Source organism: Papio anubis, chromosome 6 (genome assembly GCF_008728515.1).
Source record: "Papio anubis isolate 15944 chromosome 6, Panubis1.0, whole genome shotgun sequence".
Taxonomy (NCBI): domain Eukaryota; kingdom Metazoa; phylum Chordata; class Mammalia; order Primates; family Cercopithecidae; genus Papio; species Papio anubis.
This window is the reverse complement of record NC_044981.1, coordinates 5092982-5118286: the sequence shown is the minus strand read 5'-3', so window position 1 is coordinate 5118286 and position 25305 is coordinate 5092982. Positions and strand designations below refer to the sequence as shown.

The 25305-nt window shown below is 42.3% G+C and overlaps 1 protein-coding gene across 5 annotated transcripts in view; it reads left to right on the top strand.

The window, feature by feature from the left end:
- Positions 1 to 25305, top strand: part of LYRM4 (LYR motif containing 4) — a 156212-nt gene that overhangs the window by 47717 nt on the left and 83190 nt on the right. The window contains exon 3 of one of the 5 annotated variants that reach the window (XM_017957542.3): positions 9480 to 15334. The exons of the other annotated variants lie outside the window; for them this stretch is intronic. Within the exon in view, the coding sequence (XP_017813031.1) occupies positions 9480 to 9497 (18 nt within the window). The 3' untranslated portion in view covers positions 9498 to 15334. Of the gene's footprint in view, positions 1 to 9479; positions 15335 to 25305 lie in introns of those variants that run through there. 5 annotated transcript variants of the gene reach the window in all.

Sequence of the window (25305 nt, the reverse complement as noted above, 5' to 3'; positions counted from 1 at the left end):
GCTCACACTGAAATTCTCCACCCGCAACCCTTACCCGCTCCCCCTGCTTTCCACTCATTCTTCAGAGGGTGGCTTCTTCAGTCACGTGAGTCCTCTGTGGTGCTAATGATACCCCCCACCCCTGGTCCCATAACCCTGGTAAATTTTGCTTTTTAAAATAAGTCTGTGGACAAAAATGATCTGGTTTTCTGGGTAGAGAAACCGAGGTGCAGGAAATCTGGAAGCCTTGTCTAAGGTCACATGGCCTGGCATGCGCCCAGCTCTTCTTCTAGCTCCTTAGAGCAAACTCAGAAGTTCAAGGACATGGGCTCCTGAGTCAGTAGAAACTGAAGGATAGTCTTAAGTCATCCTCCCGTTTTGTTCTGATAATATTTAAGGACCACTTCAACTCTCCTCAGAGGTCATTCATTCTTCCTTTGTTGTCCTTAATGTGCAAGATCTTCGTCTTCATTGTGGCAACCCTGAGGGATTCTAGATACATCAGCCTTTGTTAGCCTTCACCCAGTGCTTAAGGATTACTCTCATTCCAAGAAGTGGCAGCTCGTTTTTCTTTCGTGATAAGCAAGTCAGCCTCCTTTTGCTCATTTCCCATGATTGTGGCCCACTCAGTAGAAGCCAGACATACACTTGTTCTTTCCTTAACATTCTTGGACCACATCTTCCCTGGAAAATTACCATCCAGTCTGTCAGTCTCAAATCTCTTTCCAACTTCATGCATCGTGTCATATCCCAGAATTAGCAGAGGCATTCTTCTACCTTTTGATAAAATGCTGTTATTTCCATATAAGATGATTCTGTAAAGCCAGCTGACCCTGAAAGCTCTCCCTCTCTGCTGAAAGCAAGTTCTGGGCTAGCCCCCATTAAACCTAATTTCCCTGTCTGCCCCCCGGGTGAGATCAGAAAGATTTGAGAGGCCTTTTATGTCCAGACTGGCTGGAGCCAGAAAGAATGGACAAACCTGGGTGGTTTGTAGGGTTGGGCAAATAGCTCTCAACAGTCTGAGCAGCAAAGAAGCACCAAAGGATTTCTACCCCAGACAATTGACAAGGCTTCTTAGATGTTTCACATCAGAAACAGGAGCAAAAAGGCAGCCCGATTTTGCTTTTGTCTTTGTACTTTTCTCCATTTTGCTGTTCTAAATAAAGATACTCCTCTGGACCCTATTTGCAAGGCATTAGTTAGAATAACTATCAGTAAACTGCCCTGGCTTATAGGTAGTTCTGCAGTATGCCACTCCCCTTTGGTTTTTAACTCTAATGTACCTTGTTTTGTGTCACTATTTCCTGTCTGTTAGCACCTGCTCTTCAAGCATCTTCTAGAGACTTGCAGCATCAGCATCACTGGGGCGCCTTCCTTCCCTGTATAGTTCATAGAGGTTTAGTGTTCACCAAAGAGAAAATATTTTCTAAGCATTTTCAAATAGAGTTGTAATCTTTGTTGTAGAGCTAGCTTCATAGCCTCATGTCTAGAGAAAACAAAGTAAAAGAGAGCGTTGTGGCCAGGCGCGGTGGATCACGAGGTCAGAAGATCGAGACCATCCTGGCTAACATGGTGAAACCCCATTTCTACTAAAAATACAAAAAATGAGCCGGGTGTGGTGGCAGGTGCCTGTAGTCCCAGCTCTGGAGACTGAGGCAGGAGAATGGCATGAACCTGGGAGGCGGAGCTTGCAGTGAGCCGAGATCGCCACTGCACTCCAGCCTGGGCAACAGAGCGAGACTCCATCTCAAAAAAAAAAAAAGAAAAAGGGGAAAAAAAAAAAGAGAGAGAGTGTTGGGAATGGGAATGGGAAACAGGAATGGGAATGCACCAGATTCTAATGAGATTCCCCTGAACCACATGAATTAAGATCATGATTTCAGGAATATTCAGCAAAATCTAAGTATTTGGATGAAAAAATATATTGTTATTATAGTACATAATTGTGCAGTAAGAAGATAACTGGATGTGTTCCAATTCTAGATAATGGTAGGGTTTTGGAGTCGTGCCCATCTTCCCATCAGCTTTTCAGGGGTCACTGTTTTCTACCACAGCAGCTGTTCTTCAGCTAGTGCTTTTTTAGTTAAGCAACTCAAAATAGTGGATGTGTTACACTCAAGTTCAGAATCTGCAGTTGTAAGAGATTAAGAGCAGACACCATGTACAACCATTAAAGATTATTGGAGAAGGGGTTAACATTACACGTAATATCCATTTTTGTTAATGTCAGTGTGAGATGAAGCATTTTCAGTGTTTCTTAGCTTACACTTTATTTTTCCTTTTGTAGAATACTAAGCAAAGTAATTTGGTGAATTTATTGCTATTTGGGGTAGTGGTAGTTGAGTCTCTGAAACCATACTTATTTTTACCTTTATTTGCTATTATATGGTTCAGTCTTTGAATGTGCTGTTGTGAAATTAGAAGCTAGTGAATCATGACCAGGCCCTCTCTCATTGTCAGTCACTGCAATATCCACTCCAATGCCCTAGATGGTGGTTAAAACTTGAATGAAAGTAACAGCCTGAGAAGAAGTAGGTATGTTTGAGGTCCTTTGTGGGAAAACACATAGTGCACCCTGTATCTCTCCACTTGTATGCATTCAACTTAAGTATTGTTAATATTTGATAATTTGAGAGAATTTATAAAATTTATGTGCCTATTGTTTTAGTGGAATAAAGGGAAGTCAGTCCCTATCTAAGGGACATTTAAAATACATGAAAATAATTATATACTATTCACAATAGCCAAAAGGTAGAATCAGTCCAAATGTCCAACAATGAATGGATAAACAAGATATGGTATATACATACAATTGAATATTATTCAGCCTTAAAAAGGAACAGAATCCTGTTACATGTTACAATATGGATGAACCTTGAGGACTTACTAAATGAAATAAGCCATACACAAAAAAATACTGTATGATTCCATTTATATGAGGTGTCTAAAGCAGTCAAATTTGTAGAAATTCAAAGTAGAATGATGAATAACAGGGGCTGGAGGAGGAGAAAAAGGCAAATTGTTTAATTGGTACAGAGTTTCAATTTGGGAAGATGAAAAAGTTCTGGTCATGTTTCACAACAATGTGAATATACTTAATACTGCTAAACTGAACGCTTAAAAATGGTTAAGATGAGAAATTTTATGGTTTGTGTTTTTTCCACAATAAAAACAAACCCCTTCTTTTTCAAAATGAATTATAGCCAGTCACTGATTTTTTTTTAATTTGGAAGAATGAAATTAAATTTTTCAGACCCTGGTATTTAGGGATAGGAAGCTTAAGTTATTGGAAGCTTGAACCTAGTGAATTTATATCTGTGAGCCCTGTGTTTTCTCATCTGTAAAACCAAAGGATTATACTGTAATTTCTAAGGCTGCTGCCAGTTCTAAAATCCCATGGTTCAACATTCACATAAATATCTGTCCCCTTCTTCTCTGTTTAGAGAAACTACTGATACATGTTAGACTGAAATACTCTGTGCCCGGTTTTCCTTGGCCGTTTTTCACCAAGAACTTAACTCTACAGAGTTTAGGCTGCAGATGAACAAAGTTATATGCCAGCTATATGTTTATATCATCATAGATTCCATAGACTTCTCTTCATCTAGCCTTTCTGTTAGAAGGAAACGCAGAAAATTGAATTATTTCATTCATGTTGTTAGCACCTCTGCTGTTAGCCTTCTTCCTTCCTGGTAGAAGATATGTTACCAGTACTAGAATATATCTCTGATCAGACAGTTTCTTCCAAAGAAAATGAAATAACAGTTGAAGAACAATAATGTAATAACTGATAGACAAAGAGAGATTTAAATGCTTTTCCCAAGCCCCATCTTAAGTTTATACTACTGTCTTGGTTTGACTTCTCCCCGTTCCCCGGTTGGCTTCTCAGCTATGTTCCACATCGTCTTCTGGATAAGTGACACACACTGTATAGTTTACAATTCCGTTGCCCATGGTGTCTTTTCCTAGATATTTACTGAGCACCCACTCTATGCCGTATAATTATGAAGTGGGGAGTTAACATGGAACTATGAGGTCCTTCAGACCTTGTAGAAGTTCTGTCTCATTTTGACCCTTCGGGGACATAGCACTCTTCCCACTTCTAAATGTCCCATCTGTTCACTCATTTAATAGAACCGGGATAAAGTTTAAAAGCATACCCCAGCAGTACTTTCCCCTATACCTTTATAGATCAATTATGATTAAATCAAGGGATCAATCTACATATTTAAAAAGTAATAGTAGGCTGGGTGCAATAAAAATGTAATAATAGGCTGGGTGTAATAAAAAAGTAATAATAGACTCAAACTTGTAATCCCAGCACTTTGGGAGTCCAAGGTGGGTGGATCACTTGAGGTCAGGAGTTCCAGATCAGCCTGGCAAACGTGGTGAAACCCCATCTCTACTAAAAATACAAAAAAATTAGCCAGGTGTGGTGGCAGGCACCTATAATCCCAGCTACTTGGGAGACTGAGGCAGGAGAATTGTTTGAACCTGGAAGGTGGAGGTTGCAGTGAGCCAAGATCACGCCACTGCACTCCAGCCTGGGCAACAGAGTGAGACTCCATCTCAAAAATAATAATAATAAAATAAAAAGTAATAATAAACCCATCAGAGGCAAAGGAGATTTAAATATTCTGTCTTGGACTGCAGTAAAAATCCTCAGGAAAGCAACATGAATTTACATACAAAGACCAGAACTGCCCCCTAAGTGAACCCTTTATCTTTTGGATATAAGAAGTTTTTCCAGATGAGTGGAAAATTCCCCAGCCCCCTGTCGAAGTTTAAGAATGCAAGGCAATGAGACAGTTTGTTTAGCTTTATAGCTTGGCCCCTGTATGACATTCATTTTTTCAATCTACTTAATATATAATTCCTCTGCAGCCATAAAAAGATGTCTTCAAATAGGAATTTAAACTAATTTCCTCCCTGCTTTTTCTAGAAATTCTAGTAAATCCTCAAGTCTGGGCAACAGCATTCCCATAGTCGGCGTTCCTGTGGAAGGAATGCCTCTCATTTGGTTGGAGATTGCCTGTTAGTTTTGCTTGATTTCTCCAAGGATAATGTGCATTAAACAAGATTCCATTTCCTTTCTAAAAGAAGCCTGTCTCACCATGCGTCTTTCATATACAACAGTTGTCCTTGAGTGTATTTCCATGTGCTGGAGAGCTCCCGAAGAAGGCAGCAGTAATGCTCTGCGTTCTTCTGCAAGAGTTTCATTTGGGAATTTTTATTATGATATCCATCCTTCTCCCATTTAGTCCTCATATCATTCACTGTGGAATTCCTTGAGGAACTGTTTTGATGCTGAAGCACCTAAAGTGGAAACAGATATTATTAACTCTGGCAGAGAAAGCACATTGGTCTCAGAGGCAAGAAGCGGAAGTTCTCAGCTCAGATGGTATTTTACCTCATGATCTCGGGCAAGTTGCCTGTTTGCCTAATTTACCACATCTGTAAAGAGTCACGTTTATGATGGTGGTGACAGCAGTGGTGATGTGTGCTTGTCAGTGCTGCTTCCTTGCACACACACCGTGCACCACACACTGTACTCCACACTTTAAATATGTGGTCTCAGTGTCTCCTAAGAGAAAGGAACTCTTATCCTCATTTTTTTAGGTGAGGAAATTCAGACCTGGCATTCTGGAGTAATTCTCCCAAGGACACACAATTAGGAGAATGATGGGCCCATATGCACTCTCGCTTGTTAGTCAGCTGTCAGAAGAGGGATCAGATTATGGGTGGCCTTACCTTGACAGAAGGAAGACAAGACATTGAAGATGAAAGACAGTGGCAAGATGCAGGCTTCCTTTTTCTAATTGTTCATTTAGAGCTCTTATTAGAAGGTAACAGCTTACCCTCTGTAGGCTCATGAGTAGCTTGATCCCTAGAGGCCTGGCTCCTTTATCATTTATCAGAAAACACACTGTCTCTCTGCCTTCAAAAGAAAAAAAATACAAAAACTACACTCTGAAAATGTGAAAGTTCAACCACCTTATTTAAGAAGTATTTGCTCAGAATTTCCCTGTAGATCTGAAGGCTGCAGCTCCAATTGTGCTTTTCCAGGCACGCTGTCACTGAAGTACCCTTAAGTGGAAGCTTTCTGATGCCTCACTGCTTGTCTTGTCCTTTCAAGTAATCAAAGTTGACTCCAGTCCTGCTTATGCAGACCTTCTCCCAAGATGACAAAGGAAGAGTGTCACATCTTTTAGGAAGGACAATCCAAGGGGCTCCCCCTTGTTTGTGTTAATTTGTATTTCTGTATCGCACCCTCTGAGGTGGCAGGGAGGTGATGACCCCTTGCCCGCTGTGTATATGAGGGCATGCACTCATTTCCTGAGCCCTTGATAGCTACAGCTGAATTTTCTTTTCGGACTGGTTGGATTTCACCTGTGTATATGTGAAGGCTAGTTTCATCAGTGCTGTTGGGAAGATCTCTCCTAATTGTACATCTATCAGTCTAAAAAACGGCGTGACTTTTTCCTCCCTGAGATGTAATAGGAGTGGTGAATAAGAGAAGAGGTTTTGAGCAAGATACACCTAAATTTAAATCCTAATAACACTTACTCAGTAGCTGGTATCAAGTCTCTCTAAAGTCATGTCAAATACCAGAGCCAAATGATGTGTCAGAAATTTTGTATCTTCCCCAGTCTGGTAATTAAAGCTGCGATTTCATGGATTGGTCAGTTATGAATACTGAAAAGGCTTTAAGAATTCTCTAACATGTGGTACCAGAATGACCTTCGTTTGATTAAATAATGCTAGTGTGGAATTAAATCAGTATTTTACATATCTTTCTTTTCCCCAAACATTTCCACTTCATCCAGCCTAAGAAGCACTTTTCTCCCCACTCCTCCCGCCTCCTCAGTGGAATAAAAATAGCACCACCCTGAAGTCATAAGGATTCCCCTTCAAAGTCTGTCACAAGTTAATGATAGCATCACCACGAAGTCCTCACCTCTAGGCCTCACCTGTAAACAGTGAGGAGTTGAGCATATTGGTTTCCAAGATCCCTTATAGCCCAAGAATTTTTTCATGAATTGGCTCTATTGTTACAATCTAAATTTAACTGCCTTGTTGAGATCCTTGGGGTTTCTTTCAATAGGCTATTCCATTTCACTGATAAGTGAGTGCATTTCGGAATTACACACAGAGATAGCTATGCCGTGGGAACCCAATAAATACTCACTGATTGCTGGCCCAGTGAGCCCGGAGACCTAGGTTCTGCCCCCACCCGCCACTGGCTGGCAGCCAGCCGTCAGAGGCCAGCTTCCTCCTGTGGGTAAAGAGAGGGTTGCTCAGTGGATCTCTAAGGTCCCTTTCATGCCTGACATTTTCTGGTTCTGAAAATAAATGCTAATGATTGCTAAGTCCCAGAAACACCCTGGCGAATGCTGGATTTTGACCAAGGGTGAGCTATGTCACTGACCCTCTCTATTGACCAAACTGACTGTAAAGGGAAAGCCTGACTGCCCAGATCTCCCAGCAAGTGTGTTTTCTTGCACATGGGAGAGTAACTGGATGATGTAATGCTGAGTTATGTAATGCTGGTTCTTCACGGTCGGCCCCAGCAGCAGGGCCTGTTTGAGAAAAGCCTGGAGCTGCACTTTGTGAAAGCTTTTGACACCCAGCAGTGGCAGGAGTGTTGCATGGATCATCGTGACTTCTGGGGTACTGTGACCTGGAAAACAGAGCCTGCCCTTTCCTACAGGTGACAGGTTGTAGGTACCTCATTTACGAACGAGGTTTCCCTCCCTGGAACTCATCAGAGCTTGTGAGAAGGAGTGAGGTGGAGAAGGGAGGGGCTGGTAAAAATTGCAAAAATAAATTTTCCTCTTGCTTTGAACCAGGTTCTATTTTAACAGAGCCAAACTTAGCGTTTTGTTTTTTTCAAAATAAGTCTCAGCTATTATTTAAAGCTCACTGCTGTCTGTATAGCTGTTCATGTTTTTCATAATATTAAAGTATTTTTCCTACTGGAAATAATTTTTGAAACTCAGCCTGTTTTTTTTCTACAAGACGTTGACCATACTTTTTTCTGTCCCAGGCAGATCAGGGAACCACTCGGAAAATAGCTTGCTCCTGTCTGTTCCTGTACTGTGTTCCGCCCGTCCCATGATAGTCTACTTCATGGCCAGCCTCTGCAGTATTCCGGTTGATTCCTAACCATGAGTCTCTCTCCAGCCAGATTGCAGGATGCTGTCGGGCTGGGCCTTGCATGTCCTTGGAACCTAGCACAGCATGAGGCCCACAGCACACCCAGTGCACTTCTGTCTGCATTTACCTCCTCCCCTGGGGAAGGCCTTCGGTGACCTTCCCGCCCTTTTCTTCCTGTTGAAATCTCGTCGTCCTCTGGGCCAACAACACACTTGATTGTGACTTCGCTTAATAGCATGATCACATTGTTTTAGAATGGCATTTTAATAAGTCACCGTGTCCCTACCCTGTGAGCTACCAGAGGGACAGGGTTGTTTGTATTCACTGTGATACCCCCAGTGCCTTGTCGATGCAGAAAGCACTCCATTAATGCCTAATAAAGTCAAGCTGGCTTGGTAGAAAAGCACAGGGAGTTCTACCGAGACTCATGGTTCTGGTCCAAACTCTGACTTGCTTTCTGGCCAACAGTCTTCACCTGCCCTGCGCACCACCTACTATCTGTGTGAATAGACAAAGTGAAATGATGTGCACTAGCAGCCTCTGAAAACAGCAAAGCTGCTGATCAGTGTAAACCAGAAAGTGACGGAGGCAGACCTCAATCGATAGAGGTTTCTTTGGCGAAGGTTGAGGACGCACCCTGGAAAAAGAAACACGAGTCATAGGAGGATCTGTCATCTGTGCCTTTTCCAAAGAGGGTTTTGGGAACTTCAGTGTTTAAAGGGGAAAAAGCGTGCAGGAGAGGAAGGGGAAAAAAAAAGGAGAGAAGGTAGCAGTGAGGCAAGTGGATCCGTCCTTGTGAGGCTCTGACTAGCGCTCAGTGAGTCTGCATTTCACATGTGAAGACGGGGGAATGTCAGTTATCTGTTTGGGAGCAAAAGGAAGGCAATTTTTGTGACTCACTTCCCAAGCTTCACTTTCCCTTTGGCATCATGAGTTTGGGGTCCTTCGATTCTGCTTTTCTTTCACATCAGTGAGTCCTGTTATCCTTAACTAACAAACACTCAAACTAATACTCCTCCTTTCCTTGATGAAGTGGCCATATCCTTTTCCAGAAAAGAAGCCAAAGAAACTAGAGTATTCTCCTGTCCCCCAGCCCACCCCCAGAGTCAGTTGAAAAGAAAAGGTGATCCTGAGGTAAGTTCCAGAACGATGAAAGGAGACTGTGGAACTCTTTTATTTTCCCTGGTGCCCCATGGGGAGGCATGAAGGCACAGGCCCAGGAGTACAACAGGAGTGGTTTCAAGTCCTGGCTGTCACTCCCAAGCTTTATGAGTTTAGGCAAATGACTTTCTGTGGGACTCTTTCTCTTCTGTAAAATAGGCATAATTGTCTGTCCTTCCTAGGGGTGTGAAGGAGACTGACAGTATTTGTGAGGCACAGAGCACAGCACTGGGCCCATGGTAAGTGTTCAATAAGCAAGAGACAGCTGCAGCCTCATCTATACTTTAAACTGCTTTTTCCATACTACTTTTAAAAACTCAAGTGCTAAAACAAATCCCGATGGAGACATTCCCACTTTGGTTTCAGCCCCATAAGTGTGCGGAAAGGGAACAGCTGTCCGTTCGTCTTTCATGTGCTTCTGCTGCCCAGCCACTTAGACACGACACGAGGGGCCCTGCCCAGCTGCAGGCTCTCGGCACGCTGTTCTTGTTATAATACACATCTGACTTTCCCAGACGCTTTTCAGTGCGTTAGGTGGAGCTGTGAAGACTAAATTCCAAGTGACAGTTTCAGTATGAAATATTTATTGCATGCTGATAAAAGTATATCTACCCGAATAGAATCAGGAGGGCCAAGGGAGAATTTCAGTCCACGTAATCTTCCATATTTTGAACGTTCCCATCACATTGCCGACTGCTAGGCAATGAAGTGAAATAAAGGCTCCAGGAAAATAGAAATCTCATGTAGGGCAAGTTGGTGTTTGGAAGTAAAAAATGGGAGTCCCTTAATTTGAATAAAGGTGTTCTCAAATTCAGAAGATGGGGAGGCAGGACGAGGAGCCATTAGGAGGCCTAGCAAGCAGCTATCCCAGACAGCAGACTACTGTATATAGACAGAAAGGCCTGATTTTCACTGTTGTCTTTTCCTCCATACCCATGTGCATAGAGTGGTGCTTGATCAACAAGATGTGCCTCATTAGAGCTTCAGTGAAATTGTCCTTGGATTTCCGTGCTACCCATCTCAGCCTGTCTTTCCGAGCATCATGGAGTTACCAAAGTCCAGGGGGTGTGGGTAGTTGATGGTTTGTATTTGAGGAACTTGTTTTCTAATGACAGATGAAGGACAGATTTCATGTGTGCATGTTCAAACACATGCCTATAGAGGTGGGCAAGTAATCAGAGTTGCTTATGTGACTTCTTGGTTTATTAGTGTTGTATGTCCTTCTCTCCTTGGGGACTAGGGCTGTCCTCTCTGTCTCACACTTATCACAGTGCCCTACACACTGATAATGCTTAGAAAATGCTGCCAAATGAATTATATGCTGTAATTATAAAGAACTAGATTCCACAAACTTGAATTCCTTCATAGTAGCTCATGTCATTCACTATGTTTATGGAATACCCTTATGAAAAAGCAAAAAGTCTAAGCTAACAAAATTTTAGCTATATCTTGGAACAATAATTAGAGCTATAACTAATTATAACAGCTCTGTCTTTGGAGGCAGTTGGCAGCCCTGACATACATCCAAACTTAGGGCAGGCTATTCATCTTTTCTTGGGAGAACTAGGGAGAAATAAGGTGGGTAGGGTGGCCAAAAACCACTTTGGAAAGGCCTGTTGGAACAAGTACTTCTTGCCCAAATCTGAACAAAAGGCCCTTTGCTGAGTTAGGCCACGTGGTCCATCCAGTGCCCATATCATCCTTTCGCAGCCTCTTGGGATGGCATAGAAAGTTCATATTCCTCCTGTTTGTATGTAAGGAGGTTGGAAGTTGGGAAATCAGGCTGCCCGTGGGAGTTGGAGCATCAAAGGCAAGTCCAGGAACCACACACCGCACAACGAGCCAGGCCCCCCTGCCTCTCAGTTTGTGTCTGGACTTCCATGGAATACAGGTATTGTAGACACACAGACTCTTCACACAGTGTAATTTACTCACCTGTACCTGTGGGAGAATTCTATGTATGTAAATTCAGACATGATGAAAATACAGAAAGATCATATGCAGTAATGTTCTTGTCAGGGCACTTAGTTTACACAAATTCATTATAAAAATTTAGATTTACCAACAAAGTGCAATTCGGTTCATTGAGCACCTGCAAAAACAGGTGTTGGTCATGGTTATTCACTGATTGTGGAGGCTGAGGCTTTTCATTTATGTTTTATATACCAGGTGCCGCAGGCATGGATCATTTCATGAAAGAGGATGACCCTGCAGGGCCTCCTTATTTTGCAGATGAGGAAACTGAGGCTCAGGGAAGTTAAGAAATGAGCTCAGAGAGGTTAAGGAGCTTGAGACTCCACAGCCAGTAATGGTTGATGCCAGGATTTGAGCTGAGGTCTCTGTCACCATATCATGCTGCCCCCAGTAGGATCCTTTAATTACATTTTAATAGAATGAATTTTATTAAAATTTTACATAGATATCCTTTTGTAGCCTTGGCTAACCCATTCCAACTGAGAGCCAGTGACTTGCTCAAAGTCAGAGTGCATCTCTGGGGAAGGCGCCCCCAGCCCCGTGATTCCTGACTGCCCCGTCTCGGTGCCCTGGATCTTCAGGAGCTCACAGAGAGAAATGAGGCACAGCTGCCCCCAAGCCCTCAGAAGTGTGAGGGGGTCACTGCCAGCAGGTTTGGAAAGACAGATGGTTCCCTCTGGAGCAATAAACAGATTAGCTAAGGAGGTGACCCAGCAGGCCAGCCCCAGAGCTGAGCGCAGAAGGCTGAAAAGAGGATTTAGTCAGCTCGGTGAACTGATTCACTCAAAGAAAAGTAAGACAGTTTGTGGCATGAGCTTGTCAACCCCCTTCCCTCTTGCCAGTTGACAACGATTTAATGCGTTGGTATGTTTCCAGGTCACTTTCAGGGGTCTGAAATTCTTGGCTAGACAGGGAAGATCATTGGAGCCTGCCCATGCACTTGCACTGCCAGGACTGGTAAGCAGTGCTGAGGTTTCCCTGATCACTTGTCCCCATCCTTGATGGCAAAAGAAAACTAAATGAAGACTGATGCATTCCATACCCAATACCCATGTTGCACTCTAAAGTACTCTCCTCAGATACATTAAACCCGACACAGCTGGAGCTTTCCACTATCTAAGCACTTGTAATATTTGGAAAGAAAAACCATAACCAATCTCAAAACAACCATGATTCACTCCCCCCCAAAAAATGAAAAATTAATCTTAATTTTAAAATATTTTTTTCTTATACATTACAGTACACTTGGAATTTAGTTCAACTTTCTCTTTTACACAGTATTACTAGGTGAACAAAAGGCTATCTGGCTCTAAGGGTATCTTCAAAGACGAGACTTATGCCAGTGGTTATCCGCCCTGACTGTACATCAGAACCATCTACAGTGCTTGTACAGTGACCAGGCTACTCCAGACCAATTGAGTTTGAATCTCTGAGTGTGGGACTCAGGAACCAGTATCCTGAAGCGATGACAGTGCACAGCCACAGTTGAGAACCAGTGGCTTACAATGAAATAGAGAGGGACCTTGGCCTGGTCCTCCACCTGTGAGCCCTGCAGAGTACATGTTCTCCAGAAGGCCAGTCTCTGGGCAAGCTGTCTCTGGTTTTTGTAATGACTTTCCCTGATCTCTGAATCTCTCTAAATTCAATCTTTGTTCTGCCGATTATTTTTATTCTGTTGCACTTTTACCGAGTTTCAGACTCTGTTTATGAGTTTTATTTTAAATTAAACAGTGAAAGTTTTACTGCAACTGAAAATTTCATGTGCTTCCACCCAATGGAGTAGAGTGCATACTCCTGATGAGGCTCTTTGGGGTTCAGGCTGATATCACAAGACAATACCCTTAACAACCAAGTAGAATAACAGGGCTTAGTGCCAAAAGAATACCAGAGACATATCCTCAAGAATGGAGTCCTGATCTGAGGGAGATGTTATTTAACATTCTTTTGCAGGCATTTTTGTAGTGCAGCTGAGGGTTTGCTACCCATACAAATTGTGGCTCATCCATCCTGCACTTCTGGAGATAGGCTTATCATGTAAACGCTGACAATAAGAATATCCACAGTGTCCTACATATTTATAGCAAGCATTTTCCCAAGTAGGATTCCAAGTACATGTACAGTTATTAAGAAAGTCACACACCTTCTGTCCTTTCAGGGGGAATTTGTGGGAAGAAAAGAAGATTAGTATACCTATATATCAAGAAAGATGCATGTCAAATGTGTTCAGCCCTTCAAGATTGTTGTTATGGGTATGCTGTAGACCAGTCTGTTTTGAAACTATGTTACTGTCCTCAGCTGCACAACTTGTTCTCAATATCAACTCTCTCCTAGCACCTTGGGAGCAGCAAGGAGACCTGTAGAAGCAAAACAGGGCAGTGGTTTTTGGGAGCTGGCCCAGTGATAAATGCTAATACCCTGGGCCAAATGTCCTAGCATCCAAAGGAACTGGATGGCACAACTTAAATTGGGATGAGTTGGCCAGACCAGAACACCAAACTTTTTTCAGGCAGTTGCCTGGCAATTCCCTAGTCTGATTTTTCTCACCTTTGGGGCCATTCAGGGTTCAGCCTGTTGATGGAAATCTCTGTGACAGTTTCAGTCTGGTAGTGACTGTTCTTCCCTACAATACTGTGTAGATTTCACAAAAGCATTTATAACAGCTTTATTGAGATGTGATTCATGTACCATAAAATGCACCCATTTAAAGTATACAAGTCAGTGGTTTTTAGTATATTCAGAGTTGCGCAACCATCACCATGATCAATTTTAGAACATTTTCTCTCCCCAGAAAGAAACCCCATACCTGTAGCTGTGACTCCCCATTTTCCCCCAACCCGCCCTTCCCTAGCCCTAGCCAGTCGTCAGCCTACTTTCTATCTTTGTGGATGAAATTTATATTCATGACTGGCCTCTTTCACTTAGCATAATGTTTGCACGGTTCATCCATGTTGTAGCATAAGGGAGTACTTCTTCCTTTTTAATGCCAAATAATCTTCCATTATATGGATATACTACATTTTATTTATCCATTCATCTGTAGATGAACATTTGGGTGATTCCCATGTTTTTGCTGTTGTGAATGATGTTGCTATGAACATTCATATGCCAGTTTTTGTGTGGCCATATGTTTTCATTCCTCTTGGATATATACTTAGGAGTGGAATGGCTGGGTCATATGATGACTGTGTTTTAACTTTCTGAGGAATTACCTAGTCTTTTTCCAAAGTGGTTGCACCGTTGTGCATTATTACCACCAGCAAAGTATAAGGGTTCTAATTTTGCCACATTCTTGTAAACACTTGTTTTTTTCTGTCATTTTGATTATAGCCATCCTAGGGGTTATGAGTGGTGTAAGATACACCTTTTATACATAAAAGCAACCAGATTTAGATTAGGCGGCTAACTTTGATCTAGTTACCCTTTAAGGAAGGTTGAGACTGGGGGGAGGCGGGGAAGGTCATGAACCTTAGGCCAGTCCTCTGTATCTAAACTCCATTCTCTGTGGATTGAGAACCAGTTTAGCCCTTTGCTGACTTTACAGTGCTTGTAAGAAATGGGTATCACTGGGCAATGAGGTTTGGATAGCTTGGGACTAATTCAGAGCATCTGGAGCTCTGGATAAGAATCCCGTCTCTCACTGCTCCCTGTGCGCCTCCCTGAGCTGCAGTGGAAGAGAATGACCTCCAGATGGACAAGAGTAATGTGTCTTGCCTTTCGTGGTACCTCATAGAGTCCTTTAACACAGTAGGTGTAGGCTGATTTTTTTAACATCAAAAACACAGACCTTCTTAGTGCTAAGCCAGCCATACTTTTGTTAGCCTGATTCTTCTTGACAGACCTGATGCTGTTTATCATACCTCCTCTTTGAAACTTCATCTTTAGCCTTCTTTTTTCATGCAAGATATAGGCCTCTGTGACAAATAGATATTTGCACTTGGGTGTTTTATGAGTACTTGAAACCCGTGATGTCCAAAACTGAATTAGTTGCCCTCCCTTTCTCTTTTTTTTTTTCTTTTTTCTTCTTCAAGACGGAGTCTCATTCTTGTTGCCCAGGCTGGAGTGCAGTGGCGCAATCTCGGCTCACTGCAACCCTCCACCTTCAGGGTTCAAGCGAGTCTCCCGCCTCAGCCTCCTAAGTAGCTGAGATTACAGGTGCCCGCCACTACACCCAGCTTTTTTTTTTTTTTTTTTTTTTTTTTTGTTGTATTTTAGCAGAGATGGGGTTTCACCATGTTGGTCAGGCTGGTCTCAAACTCCTGATCTCAGGTGATCTGCCCGCCTCAGCCTCCAAAAGTGCTGGGATTACAGGCGTGAGCCATCGCGCCTGGCACTGCCTTCCCCTTCTCTTAAACTAATTTGTCTTCCCAGTTCCTCCATTTCTTAGTAACCAAGGCTCAAATCCTCCCTCTTGCCTACACATAGAAGATGGTACCTTGATTAGTTTATCTATTTAAAATAAATTCAGGACTTTGTTCAGGTTCTCCAAAATAGAAGATCGCTGTGAATATTAAAATATATCCTTTTTTTTTTTTTTTTTTTTTGAGACAGAGTATCATTCTGTTTCCCAGGCTGGAGTGTAGTGGCAGGATCTCGGCTCAGTGTAACCTCAGCCTCCCAGGTTCAAGCAATTCTCTGCCTCAGCCTTCCGAGTAGCTGGGATTACAGGCTCCCGCCACCATGCCTGGCTAATTTTTTTTGTATTTTTAGTAGAGACGGGGTTTCACCATCTTGGCCAGGCTGATCTTGAACTCCTGACCTCGTGATCCACATGCCTCGGCCTCCCAAAGTGCTGGGATTACAAGCATGAGCCACTGTGCCCGGCCGAATACTAAAATCTATTCTAAGATATTACCCTTTTTCTTGAGGTTCTGGCTTGGCATATGCTCTAGACTTATATAATCAGGCACAGCCAACTCAGGCACTTGGCCCCCACCTTTAACCAACTGTGTCATAGTCTTGAACCCTCTTGAAGACCTTCCTTGCCTACCTTATCATGAATCACCAGTAAGCACCTATGTTTTTTTCCAAAGGACTTGGTTTGAGGTTCTGTTAGATGTTCCTGTTGACTGGATGCTCATCTCTTTCAGTAATCTCACTTGAATGTGGAAGCACCCTTTGTTTCCTGGCAGCCTAATTTCTCTGCACAGTTACAGTGGTTAGATGTGTATTGATGAGCATTACTCTCTAACTGCTTGTGTCAAAGCACTTGGGGAGGCTCATCAATCTTTTGCTTTTTTAATTGACATCAATAATGTGTTTGCATTTATCAATATTTCCTAATTGCCGAGTTATCACAGTGGAACTTCTGTAATAAATCATGCCCACAGATAACTTCAGACATTACAGCTTAACACTCCTGTCAATATTTTGATGTATTATAAATTGTTTTTATGAGAATTTTTTCCTGGGAGGTAGGAGGAACTGTACAGCAAGAGACAAAGAATTGAGTCACTGTCACCATATACAATTACGTTAAAGAACCAAATCATTCCAGTGGAAATAGAACAAAGCTATTTCCCAAGCTGGTACAATTCTTTCACATAGAGTTTGGCGTCATCATCTAGATTAAGGCAAATATGTTTCCCCTGAGAGTGGTGTGCTGTGCCCAGCTCCTCTGAGGAGAGGTATCTGGACGGTGGGACAGTGAGCACTCTTAGGAGGAAGGCACCGTATCAACCTGCTTTTCAGAAGAGGAAACTCTGTGAGGAAGCTTGGTGAGCTGCAGTTACTTGCCCAGAGTCAAACAGTGATTTTGCAACTCAGGGCTGTCTGAGTCCATGTTTGGACTCGACCTTTTAGGGAGAAGCTTAAACCCAAAGGAGGATGAGGCCTGGGTGTTAGAAGGCATAAATGTCTGTCATCTGGTAAAGCAGGTAGAGGCAGTAAGGTGTTGGGCTTGGAAAAGGAATGGTTGTGAAGGCTCCTGGAGCCGCAAGACAGTCACATGAGGGAGAGTTAGACACGTTATCTGCACCAGATGATGGGGACTGGAAAGGTAGAGGGAGTTCACTGCCCTGGGCAGAGGCAGTGCTGCGGGGTCGGAGCCACACTGCCCCAGCGTCCTTAAGCGACTCTTACCACTCTCTGTCCCAGTTTCTTCAGCTCTGAGATGGAGATGTGGGAGCGCCTCACTTGTGGGGTCATTAGGAGGATTCACAAACTAATATATGACAAGTGCTTATAATGATGCACGGTGCATACTAAGTGCAGTATAAGGATTTGCTGTTACTTTGTTATAAAGCCAGACTTTCAGTTGGTGTGAGGAAGTTTTTTCCTAAGAAATCATTCAATATTTATTCATTAATTCTGGGGATACAGTGATAGATAAGACAGATATAGTATCTGCCCCTGCCCTCATGCAGCTTACAATCTGTGTTAGAAAGGGAGTTGCCATGTGCATCAGGAGAATAGCTGTTGAGCACCTGAAGGAGCCATGTCTGAGACCGTGACCCCACCCTTTCCTCGTCATTGGAGATGCCGAAGCAGACACTGAAGTCCTTGTGAGCAGGGCTTCATACTGTGGGGGTACTTTGTTTTGTTTTGATGAGACAAAGTCTCACTTTGTCACCCAGGCTAGAGTGCAGTGGCAGTCTCTCAGCTCACTGCAACCTCTGCCTCCCAGGTTCAAGCGATCCTCCTGCTTCAGCCTCCCGAGTATCTGGGACTATAGGCACATGCCACCATGGCCAGCTAATGTTTGGGGTTGTTTGTTTGTTTGTTTGTAGAGATAGGGTTTCACCATGTTGGCCAGGCTGATCTCAAACTTCTGACCTGAAGTGATCGCCTGCCTCAGCCTCCCAAAGTGCTGGGATTATAGGCGTGAGCCACCACGCCCAGCCTGATACTGTGGGGTTTTATAATGTCCTTAACATCCCTCTGCAAGGGAAGGTTAATTAAATGCAACCAATGATAACAGCATCAATATGTACATTGCTTTACTTTAAAACTACCTGGCACCCTCCAGGTCTCCAGAGTGAGGTGAGTAAACTTCAGGATTATGAAGGGCTGCAAGAACGAAAGGTAGGACTTCTCCTTACAATTTTCATTTATCTATTGTATGTATTTTAATGAGAACAATTTCGTGGCACAGGAACACGTACATAATTTTTAAATAAATGTATGTATATTAAGCCTTTATGTGTAACAGTTTCTTGCTAATGTCGTAAACAATTTTAAAAGTTTAAAGTCTACCACTGTAGGTTTTACCAAAATACCTGAGCTTTGTAAAGCCAGAAGCTATTAGAGTAATGAAATAGTGTTTCCATAGCTGGGTGCAGTGGTGCACACCTGGAGTCCCAGCTATCCAGGAGGCTGAGGTGGGAGGATCGCTTGAGCCCAGGAGTTTGAGGCTACAGTCAGCTATGATCATCTACACTGCACTCCAGCCTAGATGACAGAGTGAGACCCTACCCATAAAATAAAATAAAATTAACAGTGTTTCTGTATTTTCCTAATGTTATGATTTAGCCATTTATGGATAATTTTCAAAGGTAGTATTTTTCCAAAGACACTGTCACTTCTACTGGAGAGCTTAAAAAAGAATCATGAAATACTTGATGTTTTTATAGGACTTAACAATGCTATTGCATTTAACCCTCCTAGGAGCCATGAGGTAGGTCTTATGTCCCACCTTGAAGAAGAGGGAACTAAGCCTTTTTGAAGGCATGCCCAGTTCTGGTGGCACCTCATCATTTTGCCAGAGAAGAGAAATTACAGACTTAGGAACCGTAAAGCTGGTGCTTGTTACCAGCCGCACACCAGGGTATGCCTGTTCGCACGGGTCACAGGGGATGCTGGGAGGGACTGTGCCCATTTGTTCTTACTAGTGCCACCATCTGCTCTTACCCAAAGACAGCACCCTTAAAATACGTATCCTTCAACAAGATTTATTAGGAAACTACAGTTGGCCAAACCTTCAGGAGCTTTCAGTTTATAAGAAGAGGTAACGTGTCTTTTCCAATCCCCAAATGGAAAGTATGAAGCTGGCTGTTAATTAGTGGCAAACTTTAATTTGGAGGATAGTCTCCATGTTTGTCCTTTGTCTCTCTCTTTCTCATTCTCTTCCCCCTACCACACACACACATATGTGGGTACACACAAACACACACCCTGTTGGTTCTGTTTCTCTGGAGAACCCTGCCTAATACAAGATCTAAACCTTTGAAGTCAGACCTGGCCTACGTAACATGCATTTTTCACAATCGTGTATTTCTGTTAAAGCAGCTGAAATGAAGCATGAACCATTAAATTTGATCATCCGTTTTATTAAAATTTGGGAAATTTTAAGTACCTAGGTGCTCTATGTCCCTTTTCAGAGTTTCTCTTAATTCCTAACCAAATCATATCCATAGTATGCATCTTTCTAAGTCGCTGTCAGTCCTGGCTGTGTCATACTTTCCAAGGGCTTTTGCTGATGCGTTCTTAGTTTCAGCCTAGGAAGGTTGTCAGGATCTCTGGCTGTTCATCTATCTCAGCCATCAGCGTGGTCTCTTGATAACTTAGATTGTTGGTTAATTAGAGAACAGCTTTAGTTTGCCCTTTTAGCACTTCTGATTAACTAGGACAGTCTGCTTTACTCTCCCTCCGACTTCTCTAAGATTCCCTGCTGCCTTAGTTTCAAAGACCAAAACAGGAAGACAGAAACGCAACACACAGAGTCTCTCAGCTGAGTATGAAATTTCTGGCCATCCTTCACTGCTCTCTCTCAGGATTATTAAATGCTTTGGGAAGAGTCACAAAGAACCCTGCCCTCTATTTCATGTTTCTCAACTCGATGGCTAGCAAGCTACAATTTGAAATGGTCTTCAGAAATACTGTTCTTTACAAAGCTAAGGTGTTTTAAAAAAAAAAAATCACATATAGTACGTAGAGGTGCTAAAAATAGAGCTTACAGTTATTTCTATTTCTTCACTCATAGGAGAAGAAAGCCCTGTAAGCCCAAGGGTTGTTCCCTTGTTGTTGTTTTTGTTGTTGCTGTCATGTCAGCCCACTCTTCTTATTTGAGGAACCTTGCATTTTGTAGGATTGTGTGCCTGTTACCTCTGCCTACTGAACTGAAATCCAATAGTAAGCTCTTAGGCCCAAACACATTTTGTTTTCTGTTTTTTGTTTTTGAGACAGCCTCACACTATCACCCAGGCTGGAGTACAGTGGCGTGATCTTGGCTCACTGCAATCTCTGTCTCCTGGGTTCAAGCAATTCTGCGTCAGCCTCCCAAGTAGCTGGGATTACAGGCATGCACCACACATGCCCAGCTAATTTTTGTATTTTTAGTAGAGATGGGGTTTCGCCATGTTGGCCAAGCTGGTCTCAAACTCCTGACTTCAGGTGATCTGCCCGCCTCGGTCTCCCAAAGTGCTGGGATTACAGGCATGAGCCACCACGCCAGGCCCTAAATGCACTTTGGATACAGTGAAATACACAGCCTGTTGTGGATTTGATGCCTTTTAACCATGCACAGATTCAGAAAGATTAGATCTCATCATGGAAGAGGACAGCAGCAACAGCCCCACAGAGATGCAGTCCCCTGTGGATGATGCCCCTCACAGGCATTCTGTCCTGTGCTGATGAGCACAGTGGGACTCAAAGGCCTAATTCTCCCAATGCTGTGATAATGATTAGGACCTCAGAACGGTTTTCGTTAAATTGAAAAAGTCAATTTTTCCTGATAGAGCCTTAGTACATGTCTCTTTTGGGGGACTGAGTAAGGGGAGGGGTGCTTCCTCAGAGCACATTCAGGAAGCGTATTAACACGGCTCCTGCAGTGTGTGCTGTCCTCCTCCTGCTCTCCAGGCGAGGACATTATGTACTGGCCTCCTGCCTTGCCCCTGGCCGTTCTCCACCCACACAGGGTCCCTCCACCACCCCACCCCAGGCCATCTTCAGTCAGAAGTAGCAGCACTTTAAATGTCATTCACAAAGTCCTGTGGGGAACAGCCCCAGGATGTCCAGCAGAGGAAACACAAGCTTTTATTGCTGAAAAGTTGGATTATAAGCCCGTTGCCTTTTCTAATATACTCTTTGTTTTCAAATTTCCTCAATTGTCCTATATTATCTTTTATAATTTTCTCTTCTTATCCAGAATCCATGCAAGCATCAAGTATTGCGTGGATTAGCTCCCCTGCATTTTTTTAACTTTTATGACATTGATGTATTGAGTCCAAATGTTCTCCAATCTTTGTTTGTCAGATTTGTTTCTCTAAGATTACATTCAGAATAAGCACTTTCGACAGGAAAACTACGTTAAGTAGTATGGCATTCTTCTCAGTGCACCGCACCAGGAGGCCCATAATGTCAATTGTACCGTTTCTGGTTCATACTGAGTTTGATCATTTGTCAGAGTAGAACTGATCAGATGTTTACACTGTAAACATACTGTTTACTTCGAATTAATAAATCTGTTCCCCAGCAACCTTTCACTCAGTGGTTTTCAGACCCATTAATGTGCCTTGCCTGAATCAGTTGTTACATTAGTGGTTGCAATATGGTGACTTTTCTAATTCTCTGATCACCAAGTTGTCTTCTTAATAACACACTAGGGCCCATTTTAATGAGAATTAAGTCCTAAGTTACAATCAGGTAAATTTCTCACTAATCTGTCTCAGTTCTCATTCCTAGTTTAACAAATTCATTCACTTAGCTAAGTGTCACTTAGCTCAAGACAGTGAAAATACTCTCTCACAACACATTTTCAGGTCTTATCTTTGAGTTGTATACTTCTCAGAATGGCACGTAGCTCTTATTTCCACTCAGAGACATGGGGTCAGTCTGGCATGAAAAGGACTTCAGATTGCTTCCCTGAGCTGCCTGTGACAATCATCCAACCTGCCTGGACCACTGACATGGACAAAAATGGAGACCTAGGTTCCCTTTCTAGTCTCTTTGGGATAGTAACCTCTTTTTACCAAATGCATGGTGAACTTTTCTCATGTGACCCCATTCTCTCTCGACTCATGTTGTTTTAATAGCTTCCAGTATTTCATTTTATAGCTTATCTAAATTTGTTTATTTTTCCTCCAAATGTTGAATATTTACTTGGTCCCTAATTTTTTTTTTTTCTATTACAGTGTTGCCATAAATATCTTCATGTACGTCCCTGATTTTTTCTTAGAAAAAATCTTATTAAAATAACTAGATCAAATAATGTGGATGCTCTTAAGGCAAATGAAGCAAGTTTTTAATATAATGCCTTTATCTGATAAAAACTCGTCACCCTTTCCCCAGAAATAGGTATGTATATACACAGAGACAAAGTTTTGCATAACGTATCTGGAAGCTCCTGAAGCTATAGGCTCAAGTTCAGAAACTTGAAATCTGAAAATTCCCAAGATTATATTATCTAGGAAATTCTCTCAGGCTTTCTCTGATCACACCATTCCACAGTTTCAGACACTAGATTTAGCATCAGCCTTATGACAACACATGAGTAATGCATTGCACAGTGGTGTTACAACGGCAGAGTTACGAGATGACAGGAATTTTTCAACTCCATTGTAATTTTATGGGACTGCTGTCATACATGGGATCTGTTATTATGTGGCACATGGCTGGTTTTTGGGAATCAGTGTTTTGAGTCACATGAGAGATGGTCAAGTTATCCTGCTCTGCATGCATGCCTGTGTGCGTCCCCCATGTGTATATTAGGGGGCAGTGATTTTAATTAAATAAATATCATTTAATTGAATATTTAATGCCAGAGCCTGTTAGAAAAGATACGGTGTTACTACAGAATATCAAGTGAATTTTTTTCTAAATGGGCTTTTACCTAAGCAGAGTTACATTGTGCTAAAATACATCCATGCATCTATCTGTCTATTAGGAGAGCATTTAGAAGTCACTGCTACTTAAAAATGTTGAGCATTCTCAGTTTGAGCCAAATTGGTTTAAAAAAAAAAAAAAAGCCTCAAGGAAATCAGTTGCTTTGAGTCTATTAAAGAATTTACTGAGGCTCCAGTACTATCTACTCTGTGTACTTACTGTAATACTTTATTATTCCAAAATCAACTCAGAACTGATTCCAAGAAAATCCTAGGGAAAAATTAAAGTGAGGAGGAAATAATCCCTTTGTGCCGTGTTTGAGGCAAATTAGAAAGCAGGAGTCTCTGAACTCAAATCTGGTTCCGTCATTAAATCACTAAAGGACCTGGGGAAATTGCATAAATTCTTTTTGTTCTGTCTATTAAATAAAGACAACAATATCAGCCTACTTTTCTAGACCAGGAAAAGAATTATTTAGGTCAGATCAACCTTTGTTGTATACAGATGTATTGAACACAGTAGTACTACAGTGAAAATGCCTAGTTTTGGGGAGAACAGTGATTAGATTCATAGATTAGGTGAAGCATGTACTGATTTTTTTAGACAGGTGATTTAGCCACCTTTGTGTGTTTTATTTTTTTGCTTTTTGAACTCTTCTCACTCTCATGGCTAGCACTGTAGGCAAATTTAAAAGCTTTTAAAGTCATGCTCATCAACAAAATGAAGTTATAAGTAGCTCTTGATTTTCCTGTCCTAGGCACCATGTAGAATAATGTAGAGCTTTATGGTGCCTTGTGGCTGGAATTTCAGTCACCCAAAATGCATGTCAGAGCGCCAGGACTGGTGGCTTACCGGCCTTCCGACAGCTGTGCTGGAGTGACATCAACTCTTGAAGTCACAGATCTGCTTTCAAATCCTCAGCTAAACACTTAATTTCTCCAAAACACATAAAACTGGGGCTGTTGTGAAATTGAGATATGATAATAGTGTTTTATAATCTAAAAACAATATGTTAGCAAGAGGCAAATGTTAATAACAATTGTATGTAATACAGTATGGGAAAATGGGCCAGGCACCATGGGAGCCACGTGCAGTGGCTCACACCTGTAATCACAGCACTTTGGGAGGCTGAGACAGGCAGATCACTTGAACGCAAGAGTTTGAAACCAGCCTGGGCAACATGGTGAAACCCCCATCTCAACAAAAAAATATAAAAATTAGTCAGCGCGGTGACATGCACCTGTAGTCCCAGCTACTTGGGAGGCTGAGGTGAGAGGATTCCTTGAGCCCAGGAGGTCAAGGCTGCAGTGAGCCATGATTGGGCCACTGCACTCCTACCTGGGTGACAGGACAAGACCTTGTCTCAGAAAATATATCATAATAATAGTGGGTCATGTTTATTAAGTTCTTACTGTGTACCAAGCTCTACACAAAATGATTTAATGCACTGTCTCATTTAATCCTCCAACAGTACTCTAAGCTGAAGAAACAAGTTTAGAGGGGTTAACTTACCCACTGTCACTCCCTGGTGAGTAAAGGAGCCCAGTTTCATACCCAGACCACTCAGACTAAGATCCGAAGCTCTTAATCAGGACTTGATGTGATTATTATGATCACTATTATTATTGTTAAAAATAAGAGGAACAAAAACCCAACCAATAATCCCCTTTTATCCTCCTTCGATTTACAACTTAGGTCACTTAATTTTTCTGAAATTTGTATTTATTTACTTACCATTTTTTAACCAAAATAAAATACTGTCTCTTTTTTTTTTTTTTTTTTTTTTGCTTTTGAGAGTCTTGCTGTGTCGCCCAGGCTGGAGTGCAGTGGCATGATCTCACAGCACCTCCAGTGCTCGAGCGATCCTCCCACCTCAGCCTCCTGAGTAGCTGGGACCTCATGCCACAGGCACATGCCACCACTCTCGGCTAATTTTTGGTTGTTTTTTGTTTGTTTGTTTGTTTGTTTTTGGTAAACATGGGGTTTCAGCATGTTTCCCAGGTTGGTCTCAAACTCCTGGGCCTCCAGTAGTCCTCCCACCTCAGCCTCCCAAAGTGCTGGGATTACAGGTGTGAGCCACCATGCGTGGCCAATGCATTCTAAAGATTCGAAATTTAAACAAGAAACTTCAAAGTCAACAGGAAAGTTTTTCTCCTCTCCCTTTCTTCTGACTGCAAAATCTCACTTCCCACATAAAGATTCTTATGTAGCCTTCCAGAAATTTCCCGTGCATTTAGAGAGATTGTGTGTGTGTATACTCTTTTTTTTGTTTGTTTA